This window comes from Danio rerio, chromosome 7 (genome assembly GCF_052040795.2).
Source record: "Danio rerio strain M-AB ecotype USA chromosome 7, GRCz13ab, whole genome shotgun sequence".
NCBI classification, from domain to species: Eukaryota; Metazoa; Chordata; class Actinopteri; order Cypriniformes; family Danionidae; genus Danio; species Danio rerio.
Window position 1 is genome coordinate 21,036,777 of NC_141027.1, and position 25,822 is coordinate 21,062,598.

A 25,822-nucleotide genomic window follows, 5' to 3' on the forward strand; every position below is an offset into this window, starting at 1 on the left:
GTCAGCATGAATAAATGAACAGCTCTAAAAATGGGACCTGCTCAAACCTAGCATCTGCAACACCCTGCGAAAAAAGAGGGAATAACAAAACTCTCTCTCCTTTAGTCAACCCTCTCTCTCACGTTTGGTACCTATTAAGTTTAGGGTGCTTTCACACCTGTGAATCGATTCAGTTGTTCCAAAACAGAGATTACAAATGTAACATTGTTGCTCTTTGCTCTTGGAGCGGTTCGCTTTCACACTGCAAAGTTTCTAATCGGACCAAAAGAGCTAAAACAAGTCACGTGCGAGTAAACTCTCCTTACATTGGTCAGAGTGTCAGGGTTTATTTTGCAGCGTCCCGCTAAGCTGTTAGGAGAGGTGGTGGTTTGGTGGTGATTGACAGGGTGCGCGCGTGACGTGTCTGAGGAGAGACGCGGTGGGGAGGGGTGAGAAGGGTGCGCGACGATGCCTATTTGAGGACCTGGAGGGAGACGCGAGATTACCGGGAGATCATCACTCGTTTGCGGGAATCCGGAGACTCGCGAAACTTCCTGCCATACTCATAATTCTCTCTTCATATAGCCGTAAGCCTATTACATATCCATAAAACACTGTGATATAACCGCGCTCGGATCGGATCGCTTTCTCACTACAATCCAACCGCTCCAGGGTTCGTTTCAATCGAGCCGAGACCACCTCATTCAAGCGATCTCGGAGCGATTACTTTGGCGCGGAACAGAGTGCGATTGCCCTGTTCACATATGCCGAACGAACCGCGCTAACTGGGCAAACGAGATACGTTCCGAAACAAAAGTGTAGGTGTGAAAGCACCCTTAGTTTATGATTCGAGTGTATGCATTAGTGGTCCTCCTAGGGCTATAAAAAATGTATTTTGCTAATGATTATTTGACTAAAAATAACTACGATTAATTGTCTGTTTTGGGGGCGACATGGTGGCTCAGTGGTTAGCACTGTCGCCTCACAGCAAGAAGGTCACTGGTTTGAGTCCAGGCTGGGTCAGTTGGCATTTCTATGTGAAGCATGTTCTCCCTGTGTTTGTGTGGGTTTCCTCCGGGTGCTCTGGTTTTCCTACAGTCCAAAGACATGTGCTATAGGTGAATTGAATAAACTAAGTTGGCCGTAGTGTATGTGAGAGTGTATGAGTGTTTCCTAGTCCTGGTGTTATAGTCACTACTGGAGATCACTGGAGAACGTTCGAGGTTACAGAAGTAACCCTTCGTTCCCCGAGGAGGGGAACGGAAGTGCCATGAATGGGAGGATTCGGATCAGAAGCCGCTTATCTGGAGAGTATTGAACGGGCCAATGAATGAAATTAATTGGCAGCGTAAGCTTGCGCAGGTGTGCGACATCTGCAATTATCTCAGCATATAAGCACACCTGAAGCCAGCAGACGCCATCCTTTTAAGCTGAAGAGACTTTCAAACAGCTAAGGGACAGTCATTATGGCGACGGAATATGGCACTTCCGTTCCCCTCCTCGGGGAACGAAGGGTTACTTCTGTAACCTCGAACGTTCCCCTTCGGTTGGGGAACTTCAGTGCCATGAATGGGAGAATATGGAAAGCGCCATAATGACTGCACCTTACCAACACCCCCGATGAGGAGATAGTCAAGCAAGCGTGACGCACCCACATCATGGGGGGCGCGGTCCTCCAACGTGTCCCTGGCCCTAATTTATCCTACTTCAACAGAAGTTTTACGGATTTAGATATATTTTTTTGGGAAGTCGTGAGCATCTAGATAATTCTAGGAAATACGACAGTACGTTGGGAAGCGTGCAATCCCGATAGGGAGGACGCTGCGGAGGCCATCCGTTACCCAAGGGGGGGATAGATGGCAGAATTTACCTATGGACTAGCCCTAAAAAGGGGGAGTACGCATAGCAAAGAGTGGTTAGCGGAGAGGGAAGACACGGGTCCGCCCAGGGGGGGGACTTAACCGTGGCGGAATAAGCATATGGGATCGCCTAGTGGGGATCACGCATAGCAGGCACCTATACCCAAAACGCGGGCTGACCAGCGGGCAGACCTACAACGTAGTGGGCCAGCAAGTGACTCCTCCGCTGAGTCAGTGCTGGGGGCCACGGAGGAATCTGCAGGGCTCACCTGACGGGGAACTTTACTGACAGATAAAAAAGGCGCACGTACCTCCGTGTTAGGGAGAATGGCGCAGCAAGCGTGTTTCAACACCCTACCGAGTTGTCTCCTCAATCACCAAAGGGTTACCTAATACCCTTGAGGAAACCGGCTCCACTCGCAGATTGTAAAACCTTGCAAATGTGTTGGGTGTCGCCCAGCCCGCAGCTCTACAGATGTCTGTTAGAGAGGCGCCGCGTGCACGCGCCCAAGAGGATGCAACGCTCCGAGTGGAGTGTGCACGTACTCCCGGGGGACACGGCTGACCTCGACTCGAATAAGCGAGTGAAATGGCATCCACAATCCAGTGGGATAATCTTTGTTTCGATACGGCACTTCCCTGCTGCCGACCGCCATAACAGACAAAGAGCTGCTCAGATGATCTAAAATTCTGAGTACGGTCCACATAAATGCGCAGAGCGCGAACTGGACAAAGTAAAGAAAGGGCTGGGTCTGCCTCCTCCGGGGGCAGCGCTTGCAGGTTCACTACCTGATCTCTAAAGGGGGTGGTAGGAACCTTGGGCACATAACCGGGGCGGGGTCTCAGGATAACGTGAGAGTAATCCGGCCCGAATTCCAGGCACGAGTCACTGACCGAAAATGCCTCCAGGTCCCCGACCCTCTTGATGGAGGCCAACGCAACCAGCAGAGCTGTCTTCAGGGACAGAAATCTTAGAGATACTGATTCGAGTGGCTCAAAGGGATCGGATCGCAGACTCGTGAGAACGAGGGCGAGATCCCAAGAGGGCATGAGAGGGGGGCGAGATGGATTAATTCGCCTAGCACCCCTAAGGAACTGGATGACCAGGTTATGCTTTCCCACGGTGCCGCCAGCTACCGCGCTATGATAAGCGGAGATGGCGGCCACGTAAACCTTGAGAGTGGAGGGCGACAGCCTGCTGTCCAACTTCTCTTGAAGGAAAGAGAGCACAACACTAATCTGGCAATTTCGGGGGTCTTCTCTGCGAGAGACGCACCATTCAGTGAATAGACTCCACTTCAGGGCGTAGGCGCGCCTCGTGGAGGGGGCTCTAGCCTGAGTGATGGTATTAACCACCGCAGTCGGTAGGTTACCTAAGTCTTCCTCGCGTCTAGGGACCACACGTGGAGGTTCCAAAGATCGGGGCGAGGGTGCCAGATGGTGCCCTGTCCCTGAGAGAGTAGGTCCTCTCTCAAAGGGATCCGCCAGGGGAGGGCCGTCGCGAGGAGTGAGAGCTCTGATATCCAGGTCCGGTTGGGCCAAAGGGGCGCAACTAGCAGAACCTGTTCCTCGTCCTCCCTGACCTTGCACAGAAACTGCGCGAGCAGGCTCACTGGGGGAAACGCATACTTGCGCATGCCCCGAGGCCAGCTGTGGGCCAGTGCATCCGTGCCGAGAGAGCCCTCGGTCAGGGAAAAAAACAACTGGCAGTGAGCGTTCTCGGGGGAAGCAAACAGATCGATCTGGGCCTCCCCGAATCGCGCCCATATCAGCTGAACAGACTCGGGGTGGAGTCTCCATTCTCCAGGGCGTAACAGCTGTCGTGAGAGCGCATCGGCTGCACGATTGAGCGTGCCTGGGACGTGAATGGCGCGCAGCGATTTCAGCCGCGGGTGACTCCAGAGGAGCAGACGGCGGGCGAGCTGAGACATGCGGCGAGAGCGCATACCCCCCATGCGGTTGATATACGCCGCCGCCGCCATACTGTCCGTCCTGACCAGCACGTGTTGCCGCTCCAGCACCGGTAAAAAGCGGTGGAGAGCGAGGAACACTGCCAACAGCTCTAGGCGATTGATATGCCAATGCAGCTGGGCACCCTTCCAGAGGCCCGCAGCCGCATGCCTGCGACACACGGCCCCCCAACCCGTGTTGGAAGCGTCTGTTGAAACAACAACATGGCTGGACGCCTGTCCTAGAGGCACACCGGCCTGTAGGAACGAGGGGTCGTTCCAAGGGCTGAGGGCGCGGCGACACAGCGCAGTAACCGAGACCCGGTGTGTGCCCGCGTGCCATGCGCGTCTGGGGACCCGATCGTGAAGCCAGTGCTGAAGTGGTCTCATATGGAGCAACCCGAGCGGCGTGACGGCGGCTGCGGATGCCATATGCCCCAGGAGCCTCTGAAAGAACTTCAGTGGGACCACTAGTTTGCTGTCGAGCTCCCTCAGACAGTTCAGCAACAGGCGAGCGCGTTCCTCGGAGAGGTGCGCTACCATGGTGATCGAGTCCAGCTCCATCCCGAGAAAAGAAATCCTCTGCACGGGGGCGAGTTTGCTCTTTTCTCGGTTGACCTGAAGCCCCAGTAGGCGGAGATGCCGAAGCACCTCGTCCCTGTGCATAATCAATTGCTCCCGCGAGTGGGCTAAAATCAGCCAGTCGTCGAGATAACCGAGTATGCGAATGCCCGCGAGCCGAAGGGGCGCTAGGGCACCCTCCGCGAGTTTGGTGAAGACCCGCGGAGACAGAGAGAGCCCGAAGGGGAGGACCTTGTACTGCCACGCTCGACCCTCGAACGCAAACCGCAGAAATTGGCGGTGGCGTGGAAGAATGGAGACATGGAAATACGCGTCCTTCAGGTCTATGGCTGCAAACCAATCCCGAGGACGAACGCATTGGAGAATGCGCCTCTGCGTGAGCATTCTGAACGGCAGCTTGTGCAGACAGCGGTTCAAAACGCGCAGATCTAGGATTGGCCGTGACCCACCGCTCTTTTTGGGTACGATGAAGTATGGGCTGTAAAACCCACTCTCCATCTCGGCTGGAGGAACCGGCTCGATTGCACCCTTCGCCAGGAGGGCAGCAATCTCCTCTCGCAAGACAGGGGCGGACAGGGGGTTGACCCTGGAGAAATACACGCCCGTAAACTTGGGGGGCCGTTTCGCGAACTGAATCGCGTAACCGAGTCTGATTGTGCGTATGAGCCACCGCGAGGGGCTGGCCCGCGCTAACCAGGCAGGCAGAGCCCTCGCTAATGGAGTCATCGCTACAATCGCTGACGTACCAGCGGTGGGGCAGCGCGGAGTGGGTGTGCTGATCCGGGAAGCACGAGGGTCCCGCGGAAAAGCTGGAGGAGAGCGATTCGCTCTGGCTCCGCACCCTGACTCCGGAGAGGGGGCTGGAGGGCTGAGGGAAGGGAGACCGTCCCCCCTGCGCTCGTGAGCCACTGGCGAAGCACGTAGAGTCTGCGAGCCGGAAGGCAGCGCGTCCCGGACTGGCAGAACTCGTGCAGTCACATCCGGGGAAGGGAAAAAGTGCTCTTTTACTGATGTTTTGGTGGCACTGAAAAGTACCGTTGTTATCGGGGCCCCGCCCTCCAGCGGGGAAAGAGCAAGTTTCCTCTTCTCCGGATGGCCTGTCTCAGGGACGCTTCGCGGTCCGTTTACCGGACTTAACGGCGCCCTGGGCAGGAGGGGCTGCCTGCTTTCGAGGTGAACGCCGCGCCCGCTTGGCCGGAGGCGCAGGCGGGGGCGGGGCAGCACTCGTTGGCGGGCGCCCTCGGCGAGGAACAGCGGAGGTGGATGGCTCGGCGGGCGGAGCGGGCTTACGGCCACGCCGATAGATGACATTGCCCATCGCATCCGACTGCTCTTTCACCGCCTTGAATTCCTGGGTGAATTCACCGACGGTGTCGCCGAACAGGCCAGCCTGGGATATGGGCGAGTCAAGAAAGCGAACTTTGTCAACGTCGCGCATATCGGCCAGGTTTAGCCAGAGGTGGCGTTCCTGAACCACAAGTGTGGACATCGTCCTCCCCAGCGCACACGCGGCGGACTTAGTAGTCCGAAGAGCATAGTCGGTCGCGGTGCGCAGCTCATGTAATAAGCTTGGGTTGGACCCGCCCTCGTGCAGCTCGGCCAGCGCCTGCGCTTGGTAGCGCTGGTAGGTGGCCATCGCGTGCAAAGCAGAAGCAGCCTGGCCCGCAGCCTTATAAGCTCTGGCTCCGAGGGAGGCAGACAACCTACAGGCTTTGGACGGGAGGCGGGGCAAACCCCGCCACGTAGAGGCGCCGCGCGGACAAAGATTGACCGCGATAGCGCGCTCCACTGACGGGATCGCCTCATACCCCCTGGCAGCTCCGCCGTCAAGGGCGGTGAGGGCGGAGGCACTCGCAGCACGGGCAGAGAAAGGTGCCCTCCAGGACTGCGTGAGCCTACTGTGCACTTCCGGGAAGAAGGGGACGAGAGGCTTCGAAGGCTTCGCCTTCTGGTCCTCTACGTAGCACCCATCTAGTCGGTCCGGCCGCGGAGCTGGGGGATAAACCATCTCCAACCCCACGGCCGAAGCAGCCCGGGAAAGCACGGCTAACATGTCCGCTTCAGGATCCGATTTGACAGCGCTCACCTGCCCGGAGGGGGCGAGCGGGTCCGGATCTTCGTCGGACAGTGAAAGCCCACCCTCCGATGCCGCGGAGGACATCTGATCTCCGGTGTCAGCGAGTGTGAGAGCTACCATCTGGTTAGACGGATCACTCTCACCACCCGAAGCTTGGATGGAGCGCCGTGAGGAGCGAGAGGTCCGCGAGCCCGTGGGCGGCGGATTAGCTCCCGCTGAAACCCTCAGATCTGCCCGAGCGCCCGCTGCTTTTTTAGAACAGGAGGCAACTGGGGTGGCTCGCTCTCTTGCGAAAGTTAGCCGCGATCTTAGCTGTGCAACGGTCATGGCATCGCAATGACGACATGAACCGCCCGCGAGCACCGCATTAACATGCTGGACCCCCAAACATGCAATGCAGTGATCGTGTCCATCATCCGGAGACAGGAAACCCCCGCATCCAGAAACGCACAGTCGGAGCGCCATCCTGAAAAGGACGTGCTGCACGACTGTGTTGCTCTTTTAGGAAAGTTGCAACTATACGCACCGCTCTGGAGGACCGGACCCAAAGAACCGCAGGCAAGGGAGTAACCCAGCTCGACCGTCTGCCACCGCGAAGACCCACTCTGGACCGGGAGACACACTCGTTCGCTCTGAAGTGCTGATCAGCAAGAGGAACCCTCATCGACTCACTCAGAAAGGATCTGAAGCGAAAAGGATGGCGTCTGCTGGCTTCAGGTGTGCTTATATGCTGAGATAATTGCAGATGTCGCACACCTGCGCAAGCTTACGCTGCCAATTAATTTCATTCATTGGCCCGTTCAATACTCTCCAGATAAGCGGCTTCTGATCCGAATCCTCCCATTCATGGCACTGAAGTTCCCCAACCGAAGGGGAACTACAAATCCACCACATGTAAAAACTACAACTTCCAGTATGCACCTCACACACACACTGGTTCCTCATTCTGTTGATTACACACTCACACAGCTGGAGGATCGTTACAGACTGATTAAATGGATTTTAAAAACAGAAAATACATCTTGGCTGAGTCTTTTGTCATGGAAGGAGACGCTGACAGGATTTATTACACACAGAATGGTCACGCAGACAATGGTCACAACCTGGGGCAAACGGTAACATACAAGCAAATCCAGAAGAGTGGTCAATAACAGGTAAGTGGTCGATCCTGGTGGCAAACAACATAGAAAACAAACAAAGCAAAGATCGGAATGGCTGACGCCAAACGTCTTTTTGACACATAGTGTCGAGATTCAAAAGAGTCCACTGCACTGAAGCATGATCCGAAACACTTAGGTCATGTGTATTAAGTGATTCTAAACACACAGGTCACATGACTAAACTGTTTTGAAACCCCTGGTCATGTGACTAAAGTGATTCCAAGCATCGATCATTTCAGAATTGTTTTGAGGCCCGACGAATGTAGAGTTGACTGACAGGGTCAAAATAAATCTGTCTCATGTAGCGAAGTGGACTGTGCATCTGCACATAGTTACTGTGCTGCAAATGGCTTTTGGGTTTGAATCCCGACTTGTACAAATACACTGTAATTATGATTGTATGTATTTTAATAATGTTACTGTTTTATGATGTAGACTATATAAGATACAGTTGCGCATACGCCATCAATATAGCATCATTTTTGTAACACTGTATAACAAGAATCAATATTTTTACATTACTGTGATGGTTGGGTTTAGGGTTGGCATTGACGTTAATAAAATACAATAAATGGGAAATTTAATTAATAATATACATAATTTTCGCTAACTTCCGTTCGCAAAGGTATCTGATGTAGCAACATTTTATGACCAAAACAAGATATATTTATTTACAAAGTGTTCATTCAGATGTCAGACCAATGTTAAAACAAAACGTGTTACAAGAACAGAGCGTTTCATACCTAACATCTATAGCTGCATCACCTTGGGTTTGAACCCATTATCTCTGCATGCGAAAAAAAAATAGCTTGAAGGGGCTAATAATTTTGTCGCTAAAATGTTTTTAAAAAAATTAAAAACTGCTTTTATTGTAGTTGAAATAAAACAAATGACTTTCTCCAGAAAAAAAATATTATCAGCCATGCTGTGGAAATTTACTTGCTCTGTTAAACATCGTTTGGGAAATATTTCAAAAAAAGAAAAGAATTCAAAGGGGGGCCAATAATTCTGACTTCAACTTTAGTAATTTTACTTTTACGGCAAAGAATATGCTCTTATCATGGTCTTCAAAGTGAAAACCTCAACATAAACGTAGAAGGCTTAGAATAAGGCTCATTTTTGATTGAAATTTCTGACGGCATTCAAAGGTTTTGTATCTAAACTCTTGGCAAAGATTAATCACATATAAAATAAAAGATTGTTTAGACATAATATATGTGTGGTAATTATAAATATACAGTATGTATATTTGATACACACACATGCATAGAAACGAAAGTACATTTTCTCAGATTTATTCATGCCTGTGTGTATTTATATAAACATAGTACATTTACACAGTACACAAACTTAAATTTAATCAAAACAAACTTTTATTTTGGATGCAGTTAATCACTATAAATCTTTGCCCAGCACTAATTTTTATATCAACCGTTTTAACTGATATATGCAAATATTACATTTTCATGTCACTACCACCAAATAAACTGACTTGTTAGTAAAGTCTTATAGATGCTTTTTATTTGCATTGCTGGATTAATAGTTTGCATGTAAATCTGGACAATCTCAGTTAACTGATTCTGCTAATTGGTGTGCATGTAAACGTGCAGACTGTTGACATCTGACATTCTGCTCGTCGACATTTCCATATTTGACCATGTCTAACAAACATTTAATCAGCTTTTCTCTGTCCTCCAGAAGGTGCAGGCCAGTTACAGGCTGTTTGTGGATCTGACTGTTTCCTCCCTTCACTCTGATTACCTCCTGAAGCTGCGTAGGCTGGGCCAAGAGCCGGGGCTCATGGACGCTGCCACACAGACTGATGAGATCAGCCCCAAACTGTGATCTTGTGATGCCAGAGTTCTCACACCACAGCGCATGGGTATTTGACATGACATGACATAGTTGTCACACAGTGTCCTGCAGTTTGATGTTGCACTTTTTCTAAACCCATGTTAAGGTTTTCGCTAAAGTTGTTTTGTAAAATCAGTAAGAATAATACTTTCAAAATGTGCACAATGTGCGGGATTAAGACTACAGAAGCTTAAAGGTGATTAGAAATTATGTGAAAACGCAAATTATGGCTCTTTGCATCTAAATATTTAAAATTATAATGAAGACATCAGCATTTTCTCTCAAAACGTATTTCTAAAGGGGCTGTTTACTTAAAATTTTCATTAAATGTCAGTAACAACCAACATAATCCATACTTACAAAGAAACCAAAACTAATTACATCAGTGTAATAAAATGAAATGAAATGAAACAAGGAAAAGTATTGAACACATGAAGAAAGGGAGGTGTCAAAAGTCATGTAAAGCTCAGACAGCAGCTGAAATATCTTAGTAGTTGTTCAGCAAACCTTCCTCTCATCAGTGTTAATGCATATTAGCTGCTTCAGTCCCAACATCTACACAACCAGATGATGAAGATAAAGCCAGGGTGGACATTTCGACAAGACAATGATCCTAAATGCAACCAAGAAAACTCTCAACTGCTTTCATAAAAGAAAATAAAGCTGCTATAATGGCCCAACCAATCTCCTGACTTAAATCCAATAGAGAATAAGAACTAAAGAGCTGTGTTTATAGACGAGACCCACAGAACCATCAAGATTTTTAGATTGAAGTCTGGGGAAGACAAATAATCACACCAAAGCAATGCATGTGACTTCATTTTCTATAAAAGAGGACTCTTGAAGCAGTCATTACCAAAACAAAGCCTATTATATAAAGTGTTGAATACATTTCAGTAGTTCAGTACTTTCTCCTTGTCATTTCATTCTTAATACATAACTTATTTTCTCTTTTGTTTTTATTTGTCTGTTTAGATTGTTTGGGTTTTAACAAAATCTAGTACAATTTCATGTCACAGGGAAAAATACAGGAGACATCATGATGTGTTCAATACTTTTTTACTCACTGGATATAAATGCATACATAAAATGTATCTTTTTCCGTTAAGTTCCAGTTCCAATGTATACTTTTTAGACGTTATTTCCTAATTATTGACATTTCCATTGACCTTAAAACACAACAAGGCAATACAAACTTCAAACTGTACAACAACTATAAAAATTGATATGTAAAATTCCTTAAACATAATACACTGTGCCTTATTTTTGTGTTTTATTTTAAGATAAAAACTTTATAAACAATGTTTAGATATGAAATATTAACAATTACGTATTAAATAAAAAGATATTACTGTATGTGTATCGTATTTGAATACCCTTCACTCATTCCAAACATTTTTTCCCCCATTTCTGTCATCTGTTCAATGTGAAAGAAGATATTTGTAAGAAGTTTGTAATAGTCAATAGCTGTTAACACTATTTTTTCCTACAATGGATGTCAGTGATTACCAATTTCCCAAAATCTTTAAACATACCATCTTGTTTTGTTAAACAGAAACTCATGAAGGTTTTGTAAATTATTTTTTTTGGGTGAACTAATCCTTTAAGCATGTAAGCACACACACAAACACACACCCAGACACACAAATGAATAACATATATCAAGTTGTTTACAGATGACAGTGTTGCTTGTTAAAATTGAGTACAGCCAGTTTTCTGTAATTGTGAGCAAAATGTTAAAGTAATGGGTTTATCAGATCAATTATTAATAAATAATGATGCATATTTAATATCCTAATTAGTCTTTTTTATATTGTAGTGTAGTGATTGGCACATCTGATGAACAACATATTAAATATGTAATAATTTCCCGAAGCATTCTGTTATTGTTTGTCCCTGGCTGTTTTTAATTAATAATTAAATTAATATGCAATGTGAGTAATGTTACTGAATTCAAATGTCCAGCACAATAGACATCAAATATACTAGACTTCTAGTCACACTATATATTAAGTACAATTCATGCTATTAACTAAGACTTTTATCTTAATAAACTACTGATTGGCTGCTTATTAATAGGTAGTAAGGTTGTAGTTAGGATGTAAAATAAGATCATAACTTAAAAGTACTAATAAACAGTTGATATCTTTATACAGTCTTTTTTCATATGTTTTGCAGCAATTTTCAGAACCCTGATGTAAATTTTCAAATCTCTAGACACAAAACTCTAAACAGTCACTACTGTTCACACAAGCTCTCCAGTGTTCAAAACTCTGCCTGCTGCGTTCATTACCTTTAAGAAGTTTTGCATTTGCTGGATTATAAGTTTATATAATCCTTTTATCACACAAATACCACAGGAACGTCACTTTAGTTCACCAGCACACAAGATACACATTATTTCAATAAACAAGGATTAACAATCATTAAATATTGATGTTTAAAATATATGGTACAGGTTTAGTTATGGTTTTTACATAAGTGTATAGGAACAGTACAGACGGTGGAAACACTGAACTGTTGTTTTATTCATTCAATCATAACGTAGGTTTACTGCACAATTTTTTTTTTTTTAAATCAACAGAATAGTTTCTCACTGCACGTTCCCATATATTCCCATAAGCTGATATATGACATGATATATAGCAACATATACAAATTGCATTTGGATTTTACAAACTGTACAGGTAATATACTTACATAACATATATGTACATATTTGTAATTCTAATAGTTGAAAAAAATGGCAATTTTTGCAATACTCTGACATGTATGACATATTTTATATATGTAATATCCTTATGAATTACTTTGTCACATTTGTCATTTGCATACATTTCATATCAGATTTCTGTTTTGGAATCTGTGTTTCCATTAGTCTGGTGCTGTGGATTTAGCCACAGGTTCCCCCTCACATCACAGTGAAGTTTTCATCTGTCACTTTATCTGTCACTTATGTGTATTGTATCCAAGCATTTGAAAAAAGAATTAAGAGTTTTGCAAAAATGTGCAATTTTGGCAATGGTGGTGAATTTTGTGTCTAGAGTTTTGAAAATTGACACCAGGGTTCTGAAATTTGTGGCAAAACAATTGAAAAAAACTGTATTAGGCAGGTAATACGCCAGTAATAAACAGTGGGAACGTGTACTTAAAGTGTTTCTCTTTTCGCCCACTAAAATATTTTACAATTACAAATACTACCGCTACAAATTACAATTCATCATTGTAGCCAGGGGTGATGGTTCGTGTGGTTTGAAAGACCCAGCCCTCACTGACAAAGGTCCAGAGTTTGTTCCAATTATGAGCTCATTTGTCCTATTTTGACTGCTATGCCATCATAATAAGTGAAAATAACCAATCGAAAAGGCTAGAAAACATATAATCTGACGTAAGTGAAGTCATCTTTTGCTACTGTATTGTTTTTAAATAGAGAATACTGTTTACAGGTACGGGTGAAGCACCAACAGCGACCCATATTAAAATTAATTTGATACTAATATGGCTATTATTGTTATCCGTGAATTTTCAAATGTACTTTTTTTTTTTTTTTTTTACATGAGATGCTAGAAAAATTTAAAAGTTCTACATTATTATTATTATAGATTTTTTAAATGATCAAGTTTTGACTGATTTAAGTTAAATGTGCTGGCCAGTTTGTCATATATATGTGTATGTATATATATGTATATATATATGTGTGTGTATATATATACATATATACATATATATATATATACATATATATATATATATATATACATATATATATATACATATATATATATATATATATATATATATACATATATATATACATATACGTGTGTGTGTGTGTGTGTGTATATATATATATTTTTTTTTTTAATAATATACAATGTAATAAATTATTTTTCATATTTCTTTATTCTAAATCTTTTGTAATTATTTTGGTACATCAAAAAAGTGTGGTTATGAAGACCATCCGACATGCTAATTTAGCTAAAAATAGTGCTTAAAATGTATTTAAATCTCATAATTAAATAGAAAATGAGGTATATAATTGCAAAAATGGACACATTTTGAGAAAAAAAGAACCACTCTTCACCTGGCTGGATACAGGCTTGTATTAGAATGACATTATACTACTGACATTACGGCTGCAGTATCATGACTTGACCGCTGGGTGTCAGTGCAGGCAAGGGTTTTACTCCCTGCGCCTCGGGTCTCATCATCAGCGCTTAGTCCATAATACACTTCTTAATTGTAGTTTTCATATGTAATAGACAGGCATGCAAACACAATTAATTACCGATCGTTCCCATACGGAGAACGGCGAATATCATTCCGATTTCAAATGGACAGAGAAGGTTTTTATTAAGCGCGCTCTTTATCGGTCGCATCTCTCACTAAGCCTGTCATTAGTGTCGTTACCAGCAGCATGAAATGTTATTACATGCACCGTTACCGGCGGATGCGCTGGGGGCGCTGCAGCTCCGTAAGCCGTCGCTTCTGAACGCACAGCCGCTGATCGGTGTGATCGGGCGCCAGGGCAGGCATCGCGATCATCATCATCACATCAAACAGAGAAAGAAGCAGTCACCAAATTCAGTGCACTGTGATTTATTCATGAATATGGCGAATTCTTTTAGATGAGTGCTGGGAAATATGCTTGCAATGGTGTATGGATGTGTTTGTGACTGACGTGATTTAGTAGCACCTCGACATGCGGAAAAAAAAACAAATCCCCCACAGAAAAATCCGCTCCGTTAGTGCGCACTCCAGCCGGAAGATGGGATTTTTCTTATTCGAGCGCACACACCTCCCCTTTCCCCCTCCCTCCCTCTCTCTCTCTCTCTCTCTCTCTCTCTCTCTCTCTCTCTCTCTCTCTCTCAAACAACTCGGTCTGTCAGTGTGCGCTGAGCGTTAGGAACAAGTCTCACTAGTCGGATTTGGAGCCAGTGAGAGAGACACATCGAGAGAATCCAAGCAGGACAGACGAGAAATGAACTATCTAATGACTTGCCACATCCGAGCACATTCTCAAATGCCCTGCAAGCGAAACCCATGAACAAGGATTGCAATATATATATTTTGTACACCCTGGACAATCTGCCAATCATTTTTTTGTCAGTAGTGCAAATATAAGTTCAGCTTGATTTTAATGAATTTGCATTGATTATTTTTCGTTTACATTTTTTCTCTAAGTGTGCTATCTGGATTGTAACGATTCATTGGTGTATGCGGAATTATCTCGGAAGCAAGCAGGAACATCCAGCAGGGGAACGAAAGACCCAGCATCAACATGTTCCTCTGAAGAGATCTTTCCAAACCATCATCCATCTGCCATCACATTCCCGTCCTAATTAGTCGGGAATGAAGTAGGAGTGAAAAGGAAATGGAAAACATAGGTGCATCCTAAAAAAACGTGAAGGAAAGAGAACTGTTTATTTGGAAAAGTAAACTCAACAGCAACAAAGCGGCTGTGGGAATTGATTTTGAGTTTTGTCCACGAGCTGCATTTTCCTAAAGAGCTGGAATTGTGCTGTTAAATCCCCTGACTGCACCTTTGTTTAATCTGTCCACCGCTGTGTGTTTTAGTAGATACCCATGCAGGCTCCCAAAACACGTTGTTCCTGATCACACTGACGGATTCACCTGAAGCGCACACGCTTTGTTCCGAGTCCAGAGATCTCCAGCCTCTGGGAGAAAGAGAGAGAGAGAGAGTATCCCGCACACGGCTTTGATGGGAGTAAATAGACGGAATTCGGGATTTCAAATGGCGAGTCGGGGCTGTGTAAATGGATTGGGAATTCTCCTGATATTCTTAGTGGATTTACTCGGGATCACGGCTACCAACATGGAGCCCATCTACTGGAATTCCTTGAACAAAAGGTAAGAGCCGCAACTAAAGGCATTGGGCACGGCGTTTATTCCCGTTTATTTAAGAGGAGCTTTGCGTTGGAGATAGTCAAACGCCTCGCACGCGTTCAAATCGTTGAAGGACTGCTTTGAAATGTCTCGCACATGGGGAAGAAAGCTGCTAAGCGCTATTACGCCGACAAGCCCCTTAGTGGATAATCACGAGTCTGCAGAAGTTACGAGCATCAATGTCGCCAGACTAATAAATGCCACATTTCATTGACGGTGTGTGTTGAGGAATTTAACGACAGTAGCCGCCACATTACTGCTGTTTATTGACGCCGCGCTATTTCACTGCCTCTCCTTCGGATACGCTCCAGTTAGATTGGCATGAATTTTAGTTGCTCAACACCAAGTGTTTTTCCGTCTTAATGCCGCCTAAACAATGTAACCTTTGTGTAATGTGCTCGCTGAACTTGTGAGAACGTGTAAACGACTGCTTCAGTCACCAACTTCTCTTGTGTGGTGACAGCAGTGAAAACAAAAGATAATAGTAGCTACTCTGCCAAGATGTAAACTTTCACTTCGCCGACACATATTTACTCCAGCCGTATAAAATCAAGACCGTCTGAAGTTTTATGACGGTTCTGTTACTCAAATTAACACAAAGTAATCTGGCAGACAGCAAGAAAGTCGCTGGTTCGAGTCCTGGCTGTGCCAGTTGGCATTTCTGTATGGAGTTAGCATGTTCTCCCAGTGTTGGTGTGGATTTCCCCCGGGTGCTCACAGTCCAGATACATGTGGTATAGCCTAGGTGAATTGGATGAAATAAATTGCCCATAGTGTATGTGTGTGAATGAGTGTGTATGGGTGGTTCCCAGGGCTGAGTTGCTGCTGAAAGGGCATCCTCTGTGTAAAACATGCTGGATAAGTTGGCGGTTCATTCTACTGTGGTGACCCCTGATGAATAAAAGGGGTTAAGCCGAAGGAGGGAGCGCGCAGAGGAGCGAGCACTGCACTTGTTATTAGGATTATTATTATTAGCAACTTCTCTGACAGTTAAAACAAAAGAGAGGTGTAAACTTTTACTCTCAGTCGACACCTTCTACTGTGCTGGTTAACGTGGAGACACCTGAAGCGAGAAGTTTTACACGACGGTGTTAACTTCAGATGGTCAGTCCTTCCCATTTCACGCTGCAAAATTTATTACTCCGGTCACGGAGGTGACACGATCTTCCCTGCCGCAGGAAGGAATAGCGAGTAATTTACGGCTAGATTTCTCGTAGTATATATCTGTAAATAAGGGGGAGGTTTCTGCAACCCAGCAACTGTGAATTCATTTAGTGGGGAGCCAAAGAAACCCATGCAAACGGCGTGTCCGGCGCATAAACGACGATTTATGGCCGAGCAGACCTCTTTCTTTCTTTCGCCCTTCTGTCATTACTGGGCTTGTTTAAATGGACACCCGGCGTCGTGGGAGCACTTGTGTGCCCGGTCTAAATCGGTATGTGGGTTATGAGGGGCTATTAGTGGTGCCACGAGCTCTTGAAAGACGAATAGGTTTTTAATGTGTCCATGTGGCGCATATACCGGGCTCTGCGCTTCAACAGATGCTGCTGGGGGGATGGAGGGGGTTTATTCTGTCCCAGTGGCCGCTGGCAGACGCTCTTAATGAGGGTTCTTGTCGGCGTTGCTTGTGTTAATCTAGCAGGGGTTTGTGGGGACCTAATTTGGAGCGGGAGCGCGCGCGCGGTTGGGGGGCTTGACCGTGACCGCGCGTTTTCTGCTTGACCTTTACCTGGGAATGAGAGAAGCAGCGCCGCTGACAGGCGTCTCTGAATGATTCAATCACTTGTAATCGATGTAAGTCGATTTAAAGCGATCAGCAGTGGGCGCTGGTTTTCACACGGGTTTTTCTCACTACAAATGATCCGACTGGTCTTCATTTCACTGTGGAAATTCAAAATTAAAAGCATAGCTTAGCCAAATATTTATATATAAAATATGTAAAATTTTCTCACCCTTCTAAAATGTTTTGTTCAGTTGAACATTAAGGAAGATTTTAGCTGAAATCAGTGATCTTTGATTCACAATATGCAAGTCTGTTGTTACTGGCATTTTGAGATTTAAAAAATACGCATACAGGCTAAACAACATGATTTCTAGAGTCTCCAGACTATATGATTGATGTCTTATAAAGCAAAAAGATCTTTTTGTGCAATAAGTTGGACATTTACATTATCCACGGTCTCAGCAAATGGTCATGAACGTTTTCTCAACAGTCTGCAGTCAGTGCAAATTTTGTCGCATAACATTTCTGTCAGTTTTGGATACAAGTTTTGTTTATGTTATAGACTTGCTGAAGAAAAAACATCTTGGATAACATGAGATTGATTACCAAAAAGGAAAACTACCTAACATATTTTCTCTCATGTGGTTTTAAACCTTTATAAGTTTCTTTCTCTATTGAACACAAAACAGGATATTGTGAAGAATGTTGCTTGCTGACACCCATTGCTTTCCATAGTATATGAATTTGTGTATTTAAAAAATACAAAAATTCTAATTCGTAACTTCGAAACACGATTTAAAAATACTCAAATCCTATTTGTAAATTCAAAACACGATTCAGAAATAAACAAATCCAATTCATAAATTCAAAACACATTTCAAAAATACACAAATCTAATTCGTAAATTTAAAACATAATCCAAAAATACACAAATCCAACTCTTAAGTTCAAACACTATTCATAAATACACTTACAGTCTCTAAATTCAAAACACGATTCATTCATTTTCTTGTCGGCTTAGTCCCTTTATTAATCCAGGGTCGCCACAGCGAAATGAACTGCTAATTTATCCTGCAAGTTTTTACGCAGCGGATGCCCTTCCAGCCGCAACCCATCTCTGGGAAAAGCCACAAGCACTCATACACACACACTCATACACTGCGGACAATTTAGCCTACCCAATTCACCTGTACCGCATGTCTTTGGACTGTGGGGAAAACCGGAGCACCCGGAGGAAACCCACGCGAAGGCAGGGAGAACATGCAAACTCCACACAGAAACGCCAACTGAGCTGAGGATCGAACCAGCGACCTTCTTGCTTTGAGGCGACAGCACCACATACTGCGCCACTGTCTCGCCAAACACGACTCAAAAATACACAAATCCAATTCGTAAGTTCCAAACACGATTCATAAATACACAAATACAATTCGCAATTTCCAAACACGATTCATAAATACACAAATACAATTCGCAAGTTCCAAACACGATTCATAAATACACAAATAAAATTCGTAAGTTCAAAACATGATTCATAAATACACTTACAATCTGTAAATTCAAAACATGATCCAAAAATACACAAATATAATTTGTAAGTTCAAAATATGATTCATAAATACACAAATCCAATTCGTAAGTTTAAACTCTTTTGAAGGATGGGTAAAAGATGACAGAATCTTCATTTTGGGTGAACTATCCCTTTAACAGCGACGTGTTATGAGTAAAAAGGCTTTTAGCTAAAGCAGGGGTCACCAATCTAGGTCCTGGAGGGCCGGTGTCCCTTCAGGTTTTAGCTCCAACTTACCTCAACACACCTGCCTGGGTGTTTTAAGTATACCTAGTAAGACCTTGATTAACTTGTTCAGGTGTGTTTGATTAGGGTTGGAGCTAAAATCTGCAGGACACCGGCCCTCCAGGAACAAGTTTGGTGACCCCTGAGCTAAAGCATCAGTTTTGTTTTACACATTTGGATGTAAGTATGTGTAGAGCATGTAGCAATTACTGGTAGATGGAAGGAGTCTTTCAGGCCCATAGTCTATTGTGCATGACCACTGTAATGCTGATTTCTGTCATGCGGCTTTTAGAGAAGCAAGTGTTGGCTAATGTACATGAAATTGCTTATGTGTAACAAACACTCAGTTTATTGACTAAATTGCTCTCGCTAATGAAAACATAAATGTCTTTTCTATGGACAACTCATTAAATTGCAGAGCCAAGCAAACATGGTTAAAGGCTTATGTTTTTAATTTCATAATGGCCAAACATTGGCAGTTTAATCTCCCTGGATAATCTGCCTCGCATATCAAGCATTATAAATGTATCTTGTTTATTCATTCTTTCTTATTGTGTTGCACGGTACAGCACGGACACTAGAATGTAAAGTGTGGCCTCACTCACACCACACATATTTGAATGTGATTTGAAAATGTGCTGTGCAGTCAGTGTAAAGTTGGCTTCTCAGGCAGGCACACACACTCTTACAAGACATCTGCACCGTGTGTTTTTGCTCCAGGCTACAGGAGTCTGCACTGTTCGCACTATAAGTAGCTGTACGAAGGTTACATTGTTGGCAGCGCTGTATATTTAATAGGGATCAGTGAACCTCTGCTGCTCATTGCTTTGAAGATGAGGGCCTGCACCTGTAGAATGTTTTATTCAGCCATCTATATCCCATCACTCTACTACTACTCCATCTCACCCTCTCATGATGGCGCTGCCACTCTCCTCCTGGTGCGAAATTAGAAACACGTGTAGCCTTCAGAGCAAGAGTCGAGAAGTGATGGGAGGAAAGAGGGATCGAGGGAAGAGGGAGGAACAGCGGGGCGCATCCTTAAATGTACAGAAATCAATATCTTCTAAGCCATGAATGTCAGTTTGAGTTAGGCTTAAGAAAATGCAAGCCCAGCACAAAGATCACCTTGAAATTGTTTGCTTGGAGGTAAAAAATCTATAAGACAAAAATTGTATTCGTACATGGACGCTGGTGTTTAATGTAATTCCGGAAAGTAATGATGTGGGCGTGGAAACAGTGAAAAGGGTATAAAGTTGAGGTGTTTTGGTAAACAGTAATGGAGTTTCAAAGTCAGCCAGTTTGTCTAGGAAGTGTCCTTCACCTTCTGACACTCACACCCTGATACATTGTTTACACACAGTAACGACAAAGTGTGCTTGTGTGTCCTTGGTACCCAGTTCTTTCTGGATGAGCAAACACATGATAACTGGTGTTCTGTTGGGTCAGCTTGGACTGTTTCATTCTTACAAATGACGGTGTTAAAGGGCCATGAAACCCCCTCGTTTCAGCAGGGTGTTTTCACACCTCTACTTTGGAAAAAGTCAGAAAAGTGGGCGTGTCCAGCTCTGTTTAGGGGGTAGTGTCAGAGGAACTAAAGTGGGATGGTGTGGGAGTGTCTATTTGTGCACGCGCGAGTTTCAGAGTCAAAATACACACCCACACAGACAGGAGAAAGCCATGGTGTTTAACCTACATGGACATCTGTAGTTGAATTATTTGCCAAATTATTAAATGGTGGACTTTAACTGCAGTTTGGCTCATTCATTCAGGGAATTCATTCATGCCTCTCGTGACAAACGAGATATTTGATTCGAGGAACTGCTGCAAGCGTGTATTTTTCATGCGATGTTTGATACCGCACGGCGAATGAGAGAAAAAAAAAACTCTGCATTTCCCGGAAACTTAGATAAACACGGCAGGTAGTGTCAGAAAGCCGCGTGTGTTATTCCGGTCACAAAATGCGGTGCTAACATTTCTGCACTCAGTGCAATAGTTAACTTAATTCGATACGAACAAACTGAATAAACAAAGAGCACTGGTCGCTCACTTACCAAATCTGTAGAGACAGGACAATCACCAGCAACTAGAGCCGCGTCTTTATGAAGAGAATACTACAAGCAAATCCAGATTTCAGCGTTTGCAGATGAGAACAGCTCTCGGGTAAAAAATAATCCTCCTTAGACACGTAAGTTATTGTTGTCGCACGTCGCGTACACTGTTAATCCACACGTGATCCAGCTGAGCTCTCACAGAGAGAAAATGAAAACGAAACTTAACAGCAGCAAACTATAAAAGCAACACTTCACGCTTGTTTTGCCAACACAACGTGGCGTCTTTGTGGTGTAAACACGGTGACAATAATGAATATTAATGAAGTTGCACAATAGAGCGCGCTGATTGGTTTGACCCAAGCCTTACTCATGCATTAATGTACCACACTGTAAGACGTAATAAGGCTCACTCAGGCACAGACGCCCAGTCTGCACGCTGGAACACACGCTATTATGTCATGACCGTGACGCAGCTTCAAAAATTCGTTTCAAACAGGAAGTACAAATTTGCTTGAAATAACGCAAAAACAACCAATTTACACTTTTTAGTGAAATATAGGTGTCCTAATAGTGTTTTTAGCAGTGTGGGACACATATACGACTGTCAACAGCTCAAAAAATGTGTTTTGGTGTTTCGTGACCCTTTAAGATGTTGGTTGGGAAATTTGATGCCGACCTAGGGCTGCACAGTGTATTGTTTCAGTATGGATATCACAATGTGTGCTTCCGCAATAGTCACGTCGCAAGATCTCCAGTGTTGAGAAATATAGTTGAGCAGGTACACATGGTGCCTAGTCTCAAAAATAATACATTTACAAAATATTATTCATACATTCACAACAGAGGTCACATTTACAAAATCCAATTCGTAAGTTCAAAGCGCAACTCATAAACACACAAATGCAATTTGTAAATTCAAAACACGATAAAAAAAAAACACAAAACCAATTAATAAGTTTAAAACACAATTCATACATACACAAATTAAATTTGTATGTTTTAAAGACGCTTAAAAAAAATTCACAAATCCAATTCATAAGTTCAGAACTTGATTTAAAAAAATACAAATCCAATTCTTAAGTTCAAAACGCGATTCAAAATGACACAAATTCAATTCGTAAGTTCAAAACGCGATTCAAAACGACACAAAATCAATTCGTAAGTTTAAAACACAATTCAAAACTACACAAATCCATCAATAATTTCTTTGGATTTTCTATTCTATAGTATATGTTTTTTGCTTCTTGCTTTACTGTATCATCCTGTTTACTTGTTTGTATATTTCCCCTTATTTTTTCTTTGTGTCTTTTACACTGTATAACAGAAACTTGTATGTGCTGATGTATCAAAATAGCCGACGACTAATATGAAAACTACACAAATCCAATTTGTAAGTTTAAAACACGATTCAAAACGACATATGCAATTCGTAAGTTCAAAACGCAACTTGTAAATACACAAATGCAATACGTTAACTCAAAAAACGATAAAAAAGTACACAAATTCAATTCGCAAGTCCAAAACATGATTAAAAAATACACAAATCTAGTTCGTAAGTTCAAAACATGATTCAAAAGTACACAAATCCAATTCGTAAGTTTAAAATACGATTTATACATACACAAATCCAGTTCGTATGTTCAAAACTTGATTCAAAACTACACAAATCCAATTTGTAAGATTAATTCACGATTCAAAAACTGCAAAAATCTAGTTCATAATTTCAGAACACGATTTAAAGCTACACAAATCCAATTCGTAAGTTTAAAACATGATTCAAAACTGCATAAATCCAATTAGTATGTTCAAAACACGAAACAAAAATAAACAAATTCAATTCGTAAATTCAAAACACGATTCAAAAAACAAATCCTGTTAATTTGCTGAAGATATTTATGATTTTTACTTGTGATTTCACGAATTGAGTGTTGTATTTATGAATTGTGTTTTGAAATTACTAATTAGAATTTGTAAATGTGAATTGTGCTGTGCATGTAGGAATTTTATTGTGTAAATGTTTTTTTTTTTGAGACTGATCTGGCTCTGTAGCTACAGTAGTTCAGAACACATGAGATTTGTGGAGTCACTTCAGAGTTTTACCATAGTAGAGCAGAGTGAAAGTTTATCCTTAGGTTGTTTTTTAAGGCCTGTGACTTTGTGAGTATTTCAAGAAAATTTAAAGCATTTAAGCACAAGATGTTGTACCATTTATTAATAACTTTAATAAAGAATATTTTTAATGAGTATTTAATAAAGACTCCCTAAAAAAACAAAGCAACTTTCATCTTTGTTCTGTTGATTATATCTATGTTCATAATTGTAATTTGTTTATTAAATTTTATGCAGATCCATCCCAGTCTATCTCAAATAACAAACATTCTTCAAATAGGGCTATTCATCCCATCTGCATAAATCGCATAAATACTGAAATATAGATAATCGCAGAAAAACAAAAAGTTATAACATCAGATTTTTCCAATATCATGCAGCCCTATCCCAAATGGTTACTAGCAGTTCAGAAGGTTTCCGTGTTCTTCTGTCTAAATCGCTGTGCATTTTGGTAATTGCGTTTCAGAGATTCCCATCCAGCTCAAACCTGTGGGGGGTTTTCCCGATAATGAATTCAGGGCGAGCGATTGTGGGTAACTGTAAGGATTTGTGTGTTATCATAAATGTCACAGAGTCTGTGTGTGCACGTGTGATGCGCCTTTTGTATCAGCGCTCGCTCTCAAAGAAAATGCGACCCCCACTGGATTTTTAATAATTAATTTATCGCAGGCTAATTGGACTTGGATGAAAAGCGATGGTTAGGCTTAAGACGAGGGAAATTTGGGAGGGAGGTCGTCGGATGAGGGGATTAGAATAGAGAAGATCTCAATAGGTCACCGGCAAACATGAGTGTGTGTTCACAAAGTCCTAGTTTGTAGGTTGCTTTGACACAAGCGTAAACTTTTTTTGACATTCTTGCAAATGTATCTGAGGTCTGATTCCGGGTTAATTTGCTAAACTCAGCTGATCCTTTTAAGCTTCACTTCTTTTGGTCGAAGGACATTTGGTTTTATAGTGGGTGTTTACCTACATGCTCAAGTGTGTGTGCAACATCAGAGTCTGGATTAAAAGTAGGTAGTAGTGTGTTTTGAGTGCCTGTATAAGCTGCTAAAGGTTACTGTAGTGTAAAAGCATGTGCTTGTGTTGGCGTATGGGTTTATTTATGTTTTGAAGACAATATTAGAATATGTGTATTGACACACTGACGCATTTATACACAAACACACACACTAAAAAGTTTGGACATTATTGGCATATCTTAGGATGCTTTCACACCTAGACGTTTGTTTCAGAACCTGTCTTGTTTGCCTGTTTAGCTCTGTTCGTTTGGCATATGTGAAACCCCCAATCGCGCTTGAATCCGTGGCAATCGGTCTGAGATCACCTGAATGAGGTGATCTTAGCCTGATTGAAACGAACTCTGGAGTGGATTGATTGTAGTAAGAAAGCAAAACGATCCAACAAACTAACGAAGGTTATATCACAGTAAATTCTGGTTATGTAATAGTCATATATTATCAATAATGAGAATCGTGAATAGGGTGGGATGCCATTCATACTGGTAAAAGTGTGTTTCATGTCGAATTCGAAAAGTTTCTGATTTATATTTGGTGAAGATGTCCCTCGGTGTCAAAATTAAAGTACACCTTTTTCGCTTATAATGTCTAATTGCTTATCATCATAAACTAAAAAAACAACGTATGACAGCTGAGTGGAGCCTGTGGGAAAATAAACCCTGAAACTGACCAATGTGAGGAGAGTGTTTACTGGCACGTGACTTGTTGTAGCTATTTTAGTTTGTTTATAAACACCAGTTACAAAAATAAACATTGTAGCAATTTTAATCCCTGTTTCAGGACAAAACAATCGATCTACAGATGTGAAAGCACCTTATGGCTTCACATATTTGTTTACAAATAAAGTAAAAATTACAGTTTATGGTGTTTTCAACAAGTGCAGCAACTTTTCCCTCCTTTAGCGTCACATGATTTGTTTTAAATCATTCTAATATACACGTTTGGTTGGTTGGGAAGCATTTGTTATTTCTACTATCAATGTTGAAAACAGTTGAGCCGTCAAGAAAAAAGAAGAGTGGTACGGTTTTTTATGTCGCAACGCAGCGACTGAATCAGCTGGGTATTGTGCGCAAGTGTTGCTGTTGATATGAATAAAATTGAAATATTTATTAATATTGTGATATTCAAGATTTGTGAAGTCATACAGCTCCAGATAACTCCAAAACAGCAACCACAAGTTTTTCCTCCATCTTCAAAAGTCTCTGTTGTTGTCTAGACAACATAAGCACTGCAGGCACCTCAATGGAAACCTCCGCCTGAATGCAGAGTGAAAAAGACGCGACTGGCGTAATATCCTTTTTTCGCTCAGAGTTGATGTTTTTAAAACTGCGAGCGCATGGTGCGCAAGGGCAAAAATGCAAGGCACAGCAGGCGATTAAAATGTGTGGCGCGCAGGGCGCCAGTGTTGCCAGATTGGGTGGTTTGGAATTTGATTTTGCAAGTAAAAAACGACATAGACGGGTAGTGAAAATTTGGTGGTTTTGCGATGGTGTGCCGGCGCTGGTTTTCAGTTTTAAACTGGTTATGATGGCCTTCAGATGTGTAAGCAGTTGTTTTTCCATTAAGGCGGGTTTTGGATAGTTTTTGGGCTGAATTCGGTCAGCTGCTTCTGACAACACTGCAGGGTGCATAAGCAGCTCGCACAACGCTCACGGCCGTTAGTAAACCATTAAAAAAAGTTGCCTTTAGTGAGATTGCGAACTAAAGAGCGGGGGGTGAGATCGCGAACTGAAGACTAGAGGGCACTTTCCTTCATTTTTG

The 25,822-nt window shown here is 43.0% G+C and overlaps 3 protein-coding genes across 6 annotated transcripts in view; 2 read left to right on the top strand and 1 right to left on the bottom strand.

The window, feature by feature from the left end:
• si:dkey-111f13.5 overlaps positions 1-25,822 on the top strand; it is a 40,114-nt gene that overhangs the window by 12,959 nt on the left and 1,333 nt on the right. Inside the window, exon 6 of one of the 2 annotated variants that reach the window (XM_087260942.1) lies at positions 9,305-9,488. In XM_087260942.1, the coding sequence (XP_087117068.1) occupies positions 9,305-9,451 (147 nt within the window). In that variant the 3' untranslated portion in view covers positions 9,452-9,488. Of the gene's footprint in view, positions 1-9,304; positions 12,025-25,822 lie in introns of those variants that run through there. The other variant, XM_087260941.1, reaches the window with a different exon arrangement.
• Positions 2-25,822, bottom strand: part of LOC147843097 (uncharacterized) — a 552,330-nt gene continuing 526,509 nt past the window's right edge. Inside the window, exons 2-3 of the mRNA XM_087260933.2 lie at positions 5,532-7,323; positions 2-64 (exon numbers count right to left, since the gene is read on the bottom strand). Coding sequence (XP_087117059.2) covers positions 2-64; positions 5,532-6,911 — 1,443 coding nt within the window. The 5' untranslated portion in view covers positions 6,912-7,323. The remainder of the gene's footprint in view (positions 65-5,531; positions 7,324-25,822) is intronic.
• efnb3b (ephrin-B3b) overlaps positions 14,378-25,822 on the top strand; it is a 125,876-nt gene continuing 114,431 nt past the window's right edge. For 2 of the 3 annotated variants that reach the window (XR_015494533.1, XR_015494532.1), the window contains exon 1: positions 14,378-15,331. Coding sequence is in view for 1 of the 3 variants with exons in the window: in NM_131806.1 (NP_571881.1) it covers positions 15,216-15,331 (116 nt within the window). In the remaining 2 variants the exon portion in view is untranslated. 3 annotated transcript variants of the gene reach the window in all.